The 13,393-nt window shown below is 34.3% G+C and overlaps 1 protein-coding gene across 3 annotated transcripts; it reads left to right on the plus strand.

Annotated features, from left to right (window-relative positions):
* Positions 1–1,096: 1,096 nt before the first annotated feature.
* Positions 1,097–9,152, plus strand: LOC124408834 (zinc finger protein 625-like). Of its 3 annotated transcripts, none has more exons than XM_046886079.1 (6): positions 1,097–1,225; positions 3,408–3,662; positions 3,829–4,058; positions 4,327–4,710; positions 6,153–6,567; positions 7,416–9,152. In XM_046886079.1, exons 2-5 carry the CDS (start codon positions 3,489–3,491, stop codon positions 6,496–6,498), a joined length of 1,134 nt encoding a protein of 377 aa, XP_046742035.1. In that variant the 5' UTR covers positions 1,097–1,225; positions 3,408–3,488; the 3' UTR covers positions 6,499–6,567; positions 7,416–9,152. The 3 variants fall into 3 exon arrangements, with proteins under 3 accessions (XP_046742035.1, XP_046742033.1, XP_046742034.1); XM_046886077.1 differs by lacking the exon at positions 1,097–1,225 and adding an exon at positions 1,785–2,317; XM_046886078.1 differs by lacking the exon at positions 1,097–1,225 and adding an exon at positions 1,786–2,317 and having other exon boundaries at positions 3,408–3,647.
* Positions 9,153–13,393: the final 4,241 nt, after the last annotated feature.

Raw genomic sequence — 13,393 nt, forward strand, 5'->3', positions numbered from 1 at the left:
TGTTAATGTTAAGTTAAAAACCTTCCAATACAGTGTATGTTAATTAATAATTATCAAGACAGCATTCAGAATGCAGTAACGTTGCATTTAAGTCACGGTTGCATAGCACCAGGCATTTACATCAAGATAAGAATAACTTGGATAATTCATTTTCAAATTATAGCCCTTTTTCCTGTTTGTCTGAAATCGCAGTCCAAATTCCAATTCATTTCAATACTAAATCGGTACTTGGGATTGATCTCTACATACAATAGAGATCAGTGGTACTTGGCGCCTCAAATCGCCCCAAATCAAAGAGGCTCCTGACCTGAACTACTGAGAACCGTGTGTCTAACTACATTTTCGCGATATCCGCGATAGATTTGAGTGTCTAACTTCTGGATTCACCCGAAAGAATCCGTTGGAATCAATCCTCACGGAAAAAGTTCATAGGCTCTCTTGAAAATATACTTCAAACAACTTCATTGTTTCAGCGCAAGGCAGCATTGCTATGAATCCAACCGATTATTGAGATCTTCGCATGTGCGCTGGTGCATTGAAGGAAAGAAGGTGTTAAGCCGACGAGGTTAAGGAACAGAGCAAGAGACGCTGCGGTGTTGGTGTTAACATCAAATGGTTCGTGGGTGAGTCTGACGAATTCTTTAGCATTAAGCTCTAGTTTTTCTCTTTGTGTGGAAAGCGCGCCTGCAACTTCTGACGAGTGGTTGGCGGTTATTTTCCATCATTTTTCCAAGTTTCATGAATATCGAGTAAGCTGTTATTTGTGACTAGATGATTCAGCACGATTGGTTAAATTCGCGCCGTTCGTAACCACGCAAGCTGATGATTGGCTGAGTCACTGGCGTAGAGAGGAGACAATGCCCGTCGGTTGGGACAAATACGATCGATTTGGCGCTGTCGCTCATTTCGCGCACGAACTCTGTAGTGAGAGTAGCTCCGAGGGTCAGCTAGTAACATGGTGAAAAGAGATGGCCTGGTGGTATTCCCATCTCTGTCAGTCGAGCTCCGTCCGATACGGTAAGACAAGGATAAGAAAACCAGTGCCGAGCTGTCTCTCTCTATACGCTCCATCTAATGGAAGGGAATGGGGAGCGCGGGTTCCAGTTACATTATATTTCAATGGTTGGAATGTTGGAGTTCCATGTGGAATCGAGTCGTAATAGCAGAATACTACAATTTCCGGCAGCCCGTCAGCTCCCTTTAGCACCGTTCCAAAGTCCATAAGGTCAGTGAGTGCTCTTTATACCTATAGCTTCAGTCGAGCCATAAGTAAGCCCAATGCAAATATACCTACTTTGTAAAAGGCGGGAAAGATTGGATTTGTAATTCTAATTTTAAATATTGCTCTTGATTGAAACGCGACTTACGAACCTCAAATCTGTCAAACAATGTTGTGATTCCGAGACAACGCATTTTTACGATTAGTTCCAGGAAAATTAGCTTGGCTTTCGTTGCAAAATTGAACATATACGGCAATGATAAAAGGTTCAGTACCGGGGAAAATGGCCGACCAATTAAGCGTTGGATTCGAGTATGTATATTTTATTTTTCACTTAAAACATACATACATTTGAAGATAATGAGATTCATGTTTTTTTATCCCGATGTCGGCGAAAGCTACCGGCCTCTGAATATTTAAAAGGCATGTTCCAGGCTCTCTGAATTTATCGGAGTCCACAGTACTCTATCTATAAATAAAACAATCGTTCATGTATACATATGTTTTTAAAATCGACGAATGCTATTATATATTTTGTATTGAGCACTCGTTTCGGGGGAGACGCCGACGCCCGGCGCCGACGTCGTTTTTAAAGCGTCGGCGGTGTCAGAGTAATCTCACCAATCCTAGGGCTCATAAGTAAAAAAGATCGTTACAATAATCAACCCTCTCAGACGCTGGTTTGTCATAAAGATGAGCTTCTGAAAAGTCTGTAGAGAAAGCAATAAAGGGCGATAAATTTTAAAGGAAACAAAAAATTCAAAGAAATAAGTAAAATGTATTAAGTTATCAATATAAATGAACAGACCGTTGCCCTGACCGGAATAATCTTTGCGTTGTTATTATTAATTTATTAGAATTTTATTTCGTATAACGGATAATTATTATTATAATTGAGTTGTTTTTTTTTTTTTTTTTTTTTTTTTTATTGTTTTTGAAATGGGCACGGCTGTCCGTGATTTTGATCGAGATAGAGAATGCGAACAGTGTAGAATCTGTGCAAACAACGTTTCGAAGGATGAAGGGGTGTATATTTTTTCTGAGGAAAGCAGACGACACTATCTGCAAGCAAAAATACGCAAATATTTATACGTGTTGGTGAGTCAAATTTCCTCCACCTGATGCTTGCTGTCAAGAATGGCAGAAAACGTTATTTAGGTACACGACCATAGAGCGTATGCGTGAAAAAGAATTTGGTTCTGTCTTTGCTCATCTTTGTTTCAGATATAACCTGAATCTAATGAGATGCATAAATATTTTTAGTTTCTCATAAGTCATTTGATCAAAGCATGTCGAAGTGAAAAATTAAAAAGTAGTCACGAAAATTATTGAATGCTAGTCAAAATATTTTGACGAAAAAACGGTTGCAGTATTATTTACTGAGTCGGCGTCTAAGGCAATTTGCATGAGGATAAAAGTACTGAGTTTTCGCGAAACAACACATCGATAGCGTTCGCTTTTATTGATGTAACGACGAATTATGAGATAAATACGACAGTCCCTGCGATCGTTTACTGAAAAATTCCCAAAAAATTCTAGGTTACGAAAAATTAGCGGGGAACCATTTCCCCGCGTCGTATGGAAATGTTAAAAAATTAGCATTTTATTGATTAACTATGAGGACTGTATTGTATGAGCGCTATACATACGTATATAAGTACGGCTATAAAATATTAGCAAAAAATATAATGTCGACATAGACGATCATTATGGAATGTACTACAGCGTTCGAAATACGTGTGTATCGCATGTTATCGTAATTTTGTACGAATTTAGTTTCAGAAATTGTACGATAATTTATGTCGTGGATTCATTCGAAATGAGTAATACTTGAAGAATTATTGGAACGGTCACCTTTTTTTACAATAATTTGCTACATCCTATTAAAAACTCAATCAATCATCTCTGACAAACTACCATCATTTTTTGTACAAATCTTTAATCACCACAATAAATCTAGATATCTAAAATATGCAAAGGCATAAATTTTAAATATATTATTCAAAATCTCAATCTCTATTTGAATACAAATCACATGTCCTCTTTGAATACGTATCCATTTATACCATTTACCCATAAGTCATTTAATGTTAGGATCAGAAGTAAATTGCACCTAAGAATGTTCAAATTAAACACTCCAGATCGAAGTATTCTCTAATACATGATATGTATCCAATTTCTATTCAAGGTATCCTCCGATGATAAGTTGCCACAGATCGTTTGTTCGACATGTACGAAAAGATTGGATGGCATTCATCGGTTTGCAACAATGGCGCATCGAACACAGGAAAAGCTAAGATTACAACTATCGGATATATTGGAGAATGTAAGGGAAACGGATGAAATGACAGAAGAGAAAATCAGAAATAATCCAGAGGTAACCAGAAGGATGGAAGATCGAGGATTGCTGCATTCAATCCTCACTAAAGTGCGTTTGCCAGAAATAATTCAGTGCTTCCAGTATTCCAGCAATTTTCTCTCATGTCAAATACGAGACATTCATGAATCACTAATTATGTCACCGTTTCTAGTTATACACACGTCAATTATCACGAATTAATTTATGATTTTTTACCTGCCTAGAAATTTTTATATTTATTATCACTTAGGGTGCTATAGAAATATTGGCAGAAGGTGAACCGCTCGAGTCAGTTTCTGTGTCATCCCATGAAGACAGCGAACATACTCAAAGTATGGAAGAAATGGAAGTCAAAGTTGATCCCATGTTATTCTTGCAATGCGCATTAGAACAATCTGGGTCCGATATGTCTGATGTATCGGATAATGAAGACAAAGTATCTAGAACGTCATCACCTGAGCCATCGTCAGTTATGCACAAGTTAGTGTATTAATGATGATACACAATTATAGATAAGCTTAGCTGTGAATAATGTGATATACATATTTAGATTGAAAAAAGGCAAGCTGTTTAAGTTGAAACAATGAATTTCCATTTTTCAAATTTAAGATAGTGAGTTTTTAACATTAATTTTCCTTTCTTACAAAAAAAGAGTTTGTTCGAAACAGGTCGTACTGATGGAGATTTTTCGGCATCTGTTTTCAAATCCGCCACTTGTCAGCACTAATATTTTTTTTTATGCTTTTAGGAATATCGAAATAAAACAAGAACCACCCTGTTATGACACTGAGCCATTTGAATTAACGGAGACTGACGAAGATGTATTGAACAACAGCACAAAACCCTACGAATGTACAATATGTGCTCGATCCTTCATATCTCAAATTGGACTGCAAAACCATTTGTGGTCACACTTACCCAGAGATCATAGATTTGACGGGAAACCTATACTGAGGTCACAACAGGTGTTTTCTACAAATGGCGTGCTACATACAAATTCAGATAACAATTCGACTGGAAATTTTATATGCCCAATTTGTAGCAAACGGATATCAACAAAAGGAAATTTGAAAGTACATCTGGAAACACACCGGCCTAAGGGGAAGTACGGCTGTGATATATGTGGCAGAATGTGAGTACAGGTGTTTGTTTCAGGTCTCAGTTGCGAGACTTTTTTTTGTTACAAGGGAAGGTTACGTAATAATAGGATTCGAGCTTGAAAAAACTATTTTTGACGGACTCTTTAGTCATAATAAAGAGACCCATGATTCGGCGAATCAAGGGACGGACTATTGTTAGGAAAAAAAAGATATCGAAGCCTCGTCCTTGACATCTTCCCACCAAACGTTCTATTTTTCTAACAACTTTGTCAAATTGTTTGGATTTTTAGCAATTTTACTCTAGGCAATTTCATTATAGAATGAAAATTCCGTAACTTGTAGGTCAAATATTATAGCTTGTACAGTCATATGTATTTGCATAAATATTTACTCTAGTAGCAAAATGAAATAAGTCTGCGTTCATTGTAAATAAGCAGTAAATCTTGCTCAAAATATAAGATTCGTCAGTGCAGACTCTTTACACATTATGGCATGAAAATTTTTCATGATTCTTTTCCTAAATCAAATCTTATTTTTGGCTGCGATAAGTCTGCTTGCAGAGTGCTAGTGAAAAATAATACAGAGAAATGTAAAACCTTGCTGAATGGTATAAGCCAAATTGTTATCAGTCAATATGAAGATAAAAAACATAAGTTGATACTGACACTGAAACTATCCCTGAGGTATCTTATTGCTGAGCTTTCTGAAGTTTAAGACCGAAGGCCACATTATGATTTTTGAGCATGCAATATACTTAAAAAAGTATAAGATCAGAGCAGGAACAATTTGTATATATTTACTGAATGGTGATGCTAGTAGAAAGATTTTACTATTCATTTGTTTAATTTGAAAGTGACCATCACATCCGTAAAACCTGAAAAAAATTGTTATTTTACACAATGTTACCTCGTCTCAGTCTTCCCTTATTAATTTTCTATACTCATTTTTGAGACAACTGTAAATAGATAAAAAAAATTACAAAAACAGGGAAAAAGTAGGGCACACTCGGAGCTGAGTATCACATTTATGTTGATTGGCATCCAAATAAGTGATTCGAGAGGTGGAAATGCTTCTCGTGAGATCAAATAATAGTGCTGTTGTCTCAAATAATAAATATTTTATTTCGACTACCTCGGAATTTTTATGTTACATGGCGATGACTGTATTAAAAATAATAGTATAATTGCTGACACCAACTCTGCTTTGTTAATATCAGTTTCATAAGATTCTTAAGCTTATGTAATATTATTATCGGGTAATAAAAGCAATCAATAAGTAATACTCAAAGTCGAGTAAACAAATCTAGTGAATATTTGTGAAAATATTCTTGGTTTTTAAGGATGTTTTTTGATATTTGTTGTCATCATTATTATATCACATATGGTGTCCCTATAATAAGCATCATAATAACTGCATATAACATGCCCTTTAGAAAATTTTTTGCTAACTCGATACAAATGAATTTTTTTTCCAGCTTTAAAACACAGTCCAATTTATTCCGTCACAAAGAGTATCATGGAGGTATTCAATTTCCGTGCAATGTTTGCGGCAGAGTATATCCAACAAATTCTACACTGCGTGCACACAGTATAACTCATTCGGATCTGAGACCCCATGCTTGTCCGTTATGTGACAAAACGTTCAAGAGAAATCAAGACCTGAAGTTCCATATAAATCAACACACCGGAGCCAGGCCATACCAATGTCCGTATTGTCCGAAGGCATTCGCAAGCTCTGGAAATTGTTTTTCTCATCGAAAACGAATGCATCCACGAGAAGTTCATCGAGATCGGCAAAGAGCAGCAGATTTAATGAGATGAACCTCGGAGAGCGAATTCGAAGAATGGGTTTAATGAGGAGTTAATGACAATGCAACACTTCTATGGGCGATATAACATCTTGAAGTCTTTTACGTATGTAATCATCGGAACTGGGTGGGTATCCGACATAGTCGAATGAATATATACCTGTAATTCTACCAGCGTGATACTATTTAATTATTTTTCAAAGACACTGGATAACATAATTCCAAATCTGTCAGGTTACCTGATCCGACAAATTTGATTACTCGCATACGTCTAGTAACCATAAATATTCTACTTTCACATTATGTGGTGCTAAATATTTGACGTATCATTGCAGAGTTCTTTTTACTACCACTTGTTTTTATTTCGTTATCATAAATAATATAAAATGAGGAACAAGTTGATATATTTTGAGTATATTTAGAAATTAGTATGGAGAACTACATCAATCGTTTCATAAACATTGATCAAGTTTATGAGAAAATAGCAATTTTGTTATTGTTGAGGCATGATCATATTTTTCGATATCCAAATCTTCATTTTACTCTAAAATAGGGGTAAAGCAAATTTGTAACTTTGGACATAGTAGAGATGATTTACGTGAATGTCAGGCATTTAAATCTAGATATCACCATTATATGTTATTGTGTTCAGAATCTCCATTGTTTTATATAATTTGTTCAATGCGGTTGGAAAGTCAGAATTAGATACTATTCAGAAATTTTATTACGAGGTAGTTGCACAACAAGGCGTTATCAAATTCATATATATCCGTAACCTATATGCAATGATTTCCTTAAAAGTGCAAAATAAAACATACTGAATTAGAAACAAGAGCATACGTATTGTACGAATGTAACAATTCGATAAGTACTCAACGTACAACTATGCCCTAATAAAATAATTAAACAGCTCAGTTTTTTGCCAGCCAGCTTCCTTAAAGTGCAACACCTATGCTTGAAAAGCAGAGTACCACATGGTCGTGCCTGTAAGGAGAATTCAAATTTATGATTAAGAAATTTGATTGCATAGAATATAATGAGATCATGAATGCAGTGTAAGGTAGATTCTAGTCATCATGTTTGAAATGAAATTTATACACATAGGTATGTAGGTAGTCGAAGATATATGATACAGTATTTTGTCTATGTGTAGGATTAAGCCAAGTCGAGTAGGTCAAGTAGCGTAGAAGGAACAAAAAAAGTGATTTTATACAACGTACGAAAACTATGCATGTATAAAGAATTGTCGAAAGCTATTTTCTAGTTTGCGACAGTTTAATACAAAGCATATATGTAGATATGTCATTCAGTGTTAAGACTGTATACGAAAAGTGTGTGTCAAATTAGATGAAATAAGAGTGTAGGTAGTTAGCGTCTAAGATACTTTAATTCCATGTCATGAAAAATATATTTAGACACGTATATTGATAGTATTATAACTTAAGAAAGGAATTAAAGGGCCTACTTAGAATCGTATTGCAGTTCGTATCATTATTCTTACAAGAAAAATTAATATTAATAAATGTTAAATGAAGTCTGAATAGTGTTAGGAAACCAATTTTTGACTAGATATTTGTGTACTGTAGAAATATAGATCATATAGAACGTGCTTCCGTGCAATATACCCTAGGGTGTTTTTTAAATCCTAATTTTTTTTATCTTCTTCTACAATTTATTATAGGTTTAGTTTGCCGCTCTACAATATCAAAGTCAAAAGACGTCGAAAAGACAGTGAAAAGAATCCAATATCCGAAAACTTGTCGTTTCCGTAAGCTTCCAAAATTTTTAGACCTCGGATGTTGTTTTTGATGCAGTTTGATGATGTCTTTTAATTCAAAAGTTTTATTCAGTGAGAGTACAGAAACCACTTTTCAGTAAGAGAAGACATTTGCACCTCTTCTTAAAATATCTGCAATAAATATATGTATAAAACTACTAAACACGTAGCCAAGATAATTTGCAGTGACTAATAATTGATGAAACCGATTCGTAATCTTACATTAATCTGATTGCTAAATAGTGCCATACTAGCCAATTGATTATGTGGCTAATGCGACGTTCTAATATAGTTTAAATAAAAATACGTATCTACACATTTGCAAATACTTTTTACACACGATGAATTTGCCAAAAATCTAACAGTTTTGAAAAGTGGATGGATTGAAAAGAAATTTGAGAATTTTGTAAGCAATGATGAAAAGTACTTTGAAATTTACCACTAATCAACCAGCGTTCAGTGTGATTTAATCAATTTTGGCACATCTTGAATTGGTCAAAATTTCGGTACGATTAATTGGAAATACTGTAAACGAGCATATAAATATTTTACAAAAATAAGCTTCACACCGTTGGCACTTACAATTAATCAATCGGAAAGACAGGGATTTTATCTTCTGAGTAATGTAAGAACGAAATGTGATAAATATACAAATTTTGGTATACGCTGCATGATTTTCCGATTTTTAAGATTGTTCGTCTGATGAATTTAAAGATAGCATTGAGGACTATTTTAATACCTTAATTAAAATAGTGCGTGAATTGCCGATCCGTTCCACGTATAACTCACGTGAATTGACATTATATTATTAAAACCGAATATAGAACTGTAAAATCAACGTGTACCACAGCAAAATTATACACTGAGTATCCATACAAAAATAAATCATACCACCCACGTCAGAGTAAATGGATAGTCTTTCTGCAGTTTCACTATAAATGTGTGTAGTTTGTACGTAACTTACTCCTTCACTTTCCCATATCTTATCTTCTAATTTGCTTTAAGGAAGTGCTCTAGTCGATTTCGATGTTGACGTATGTATCCGTGAATATCGGATTCCACGGATCTCAAACGCAGGAAAGAGCTTCAAATTATACAAATCACCAGAAATTGAACCCTTTCGTTTACTCCGAACTCCGTTCGATATTTATGTATTTGGTCGTTCTTGAGTGCCTAGTCTGTAACCTGCTTGTGGGCTATATTGTCTAGGCCTTGGAATTTGTATCTGGGGCTAGCCAAATTTGCACATTGTAGTTTCTTATATTTTTTACATAATACGTCCATTAGACGTAAATGTTCCGTTTGGGTAAGATTGAGGTGGACACGAATAATGGGTAGAAAGGACATCCGTTGGCGATCTAAATTCCTTCTCCACAAAATTCATGAGTTCTCTAATGGGATAGGTGTGTATAGCGGACGTTCGGCCCTATCCTCTTTGATTCGGATCTCTAATAGAGCCCTATTGTACTTCAATTAGATTGAAATGGCTGTCTAATAGAAGTATTGTATATGCGCATCATGGAATGTCCATGGTACGCCTATTAGAGATAAATATTCTCTGTGGGATTCATGTAAATTAAATTCCCTACAAAACTACAAATATCGTAACATTTTAACATTGTGTTTGAATAGTTATAAAAATGTTACTTTCTGCTTTCCTTATATTTACGGCAACATTTATACGCGTATATTATACTGTTTCTCTAATGTAACATAAATAACGTCACTATACACATGTGTTGCCTTTGCTTTTGAGATGATGTAAAAAATGTTTCACAGCTATGAGATTTGTTCATCGGGGTAGAAGTTGAATTTAGTTCATACATACATCATGTATAACAATTATGGCTTAATTGTGTTAAACACACGTTTTGCACTTTGCCCGATCGAGGATTAATGTTCGATTCTGTTATTTACATGAAATATTTAACAAACACTCGGTTTGACCGAAATTTCGTATCGAATATAACGAAGATTAAAATTTATGTTACAGCTCAGCCATATGTTCATTTTTTTATAACGAATTAAACTGATAACATGCTTCATATCAAACTGATAACAGTATTTGTGTATACTCATGCAACGTAATAGATTCCACTGATATTAATTTTCAGCAACAAACATATATCTCGAAGTAGCAACTGAAAAAAATAGTTTCACTAAGTTGGTGGAAAATAGTTTTTGAAATAAAAGAAATCAACCTGATCTTATACTAGATCTTCTACTGTGTGGCAATTTGAATTGCAAAATCCATATCTAATTGAAAGCACTTCATATCGTGTTCGTATGTTTTCTTACATTTTCATGCAAATAATCTTGGATTACAAATTTATTAATATGATAAAAATTAATTATGTGGGTATCTCGTAATTAAATAAACTGAAAAATAATTGGCTTTCAACACTTCAAACACCTTGAACAAGTCATACAACGCGCAGTAACAATTAGATATATTTTTTGCAGCCATTCCTTATCGCATCGGAATATTTAATTATATTTTCATCGGAAGTAATAAAATATGTTTCACACGAAATTAGTACGTTCTAGAATGAGCTGAATAAATCTTTTAAGTATAATATCATAATTGTTCGATTACCGAAACCATAAATAGAAGCCCTTCGTAGTATTTATACAAACGTTCCAATTATACTCAATTGTTTTTCTATACCAGTAATATTGCGCATAGATCTGAATACTCTATTTTTACTATAGTGTTGAGTGGAAAATAGGCCTGAAACATATCTTTATAGCTAGTCACAGTGACGTTTCAATATTTATTGCAGTTTATCAGTAGACAAGTCTCGGGTTTAAGTACTATAACTTGTGGTAGTATTGACAATTATTAATTTCCATGGACGTATTATAGTTAGAGTCGGAAATTTACAAGACAGCGGCCATTTTCAGGTTCTCGTAGAGGAAAGTAAGTTTTTGTTTAACATCATAATACCAATGGCATTTGCCGTGTGCTGTGTAGAAAAAAAAGTTTTCTTCATATTACAGTAGTCTCTTGGTAATCCGGTAGATATATATCAGCTTAGAAAACTGCCGGATTAACGAAAACGACGATTTTGTAAAGCTTCATTGAAAAAATGCATTTTAATAGCAAAACCTAAATTTATTGCGCAAAATTTACAAAATATATTAAAATGGAAAATAGTGTCGTAAGTAAAAGAAAAGAAAATTCAAAAATACGAAACAAGAATTTGTCGAAGAAAACGTCGGACTATAAGTGGAGGGGCCGGATTGGCGCAGTGCAGGATTATAGAGGGGCTATACTCTGTTAGGTAAGAGATTTTATTTAATACAAATGATGGGAAAGTTGTAACTAATAGAATAGCAAATAAAAATAAAATTTGCTATGTAGACGGCAAAAAAATACAGAGTGCAATGATGATTTGTAGTTGAAGAAGTAAATAAAAATAATTAAATACACATTTAAACATTATATTTTGTAATTTAAATTAAAGTATATATAATAGTTGTAATTAGGGGAAAAGAAAGTACAAGTTAGATTTGCATTTATACTTATTTGTCATATGTATATACACACATACACACATTTGTGTTTTATTTCTAGAAAGACTGGCTTGCACATCACCAGACGGAGCACCAGCGTTATTGGACACTAAAAAAATATAAATCTGTATATTAGACACGAGATTTATTCAACACGGCCCGATTGGACACCAGCGATTTTGGCACCGAATATTGAATAAATTCCGACAGACCAAGAAATTAAATAAAAGTTATAAGTGTATAATATTTAAAAAAACATAATTGAAGGTTGAATTAAGTATCAAATAAGGGGAGAGGTTCAGAGAAGGTCTGAGTAAAGTTTTAGCCATCTGCGAGTTCGAGAAAACGTGACGAATATTAAATAAACTCCGACAGATCAAGAAATAGAATAAAAGTTATGAGTGTATAATATCTAAAGTGACTTGATTGAAGATTAAGTTAAGTATAAAGAAAATGAGAAATAGAAACACAGAATGATACACATCAAATTACATGGTTAAGAGATCAATGTCCGAGACACTGTCCGTGGAAGTTGACGTGGAATTTTTCAATGGGAGTTAGAGGAAACTCTGTATAATATTACAGTATGGACGTTTACATCAGCGTTTGAAATCACTCTCAGAGCAATTTCTGCAGAACGCTTTAAGGCCGTGGGGGGTCTGAATATAGCAAAGTGTGAAGCGAGTGGACGAGTGATTCGTCCCCTATATAAGCAGGGGATTCCCACTATTCCACTCCTATGCACATAGATAGTATAAAGTGCTACGCGAATATTTGTGACTTTGTTGCAGTTGATCCTGCATGTAAAGCCTGTGTCTTTCATATCGTACGTCGTAATTGTAATTTTTAAATATCTCCGGTCGTCTGCACTTATGTCTGTAGTGTGATAATTTCATGTCACCTCTTAGTCGTGATATACTCGTAACCATCATTGTTTTTAGTCGTGTGATCAGGACGATAAGACACGGTATTTAGTTACAGGTAAGCAGTTTATACTTGTACATGTATATTCACGATTGATGATTAACATAGAACGGATTTGGTATGCAACGCATACGTCGCAGGAAGCGTTATCTTTGTGAGTAAACCCGGTGACAATCGTTTCTAATTCAACATTTCATTTCCAGATTCAAAATCTTGAACAACAAATTAAACACTTATTAATATCTGGTACGAATAAAATATAAACGGATTTGTCTTTTTTTTTCTTTCATGATCTTTAAACTTCTTGGTGTTTAATATACAATTGTGCCCTTGAAAAAGATGCAAATTAATCGCAGATAATTCTTTTTTTCCAATTAGTCGCACCCTGATTACTTGCAATATTAATCAAGTTTCCCAAGGATGTTGTACAGTTGATAATGAACACTTTGTTGGTATTTTTTCACAATATGGTTCCACGCCGTGTGTTAAAAAAAATTGACTGTACTTATGAGATCGATATCAATCTTTTATTTCGAAGCGCTCCAAAACGGCGAAAAATTGGGTATACTCGCTGGATTTCACTCTGCGAGATTCATTTTATTCAGAAGATAATTCGCTACAATATCATCGTGACCATTTTTATTACCAGACTGTGTCGTTAAATATTTAATTTTCCAAGATTGCACTAATA

The sequence above is a fragment of the Diprion similis genome, chromosome 8, assembly GCF_021155765.1.
Source record: "Diprion similis isolate iyDipSimi1 chromosome 8, iyDipSimi1.1, whole genome shotgun sequence".
In the NCBI taxonomy this organism is placed as follows: domain Eukaryota; kingdom Metazoa; phylum Arthropoda; class Insecta; order Hymenoptera; family Diprionidae; genus Diprion; species Diprion similis.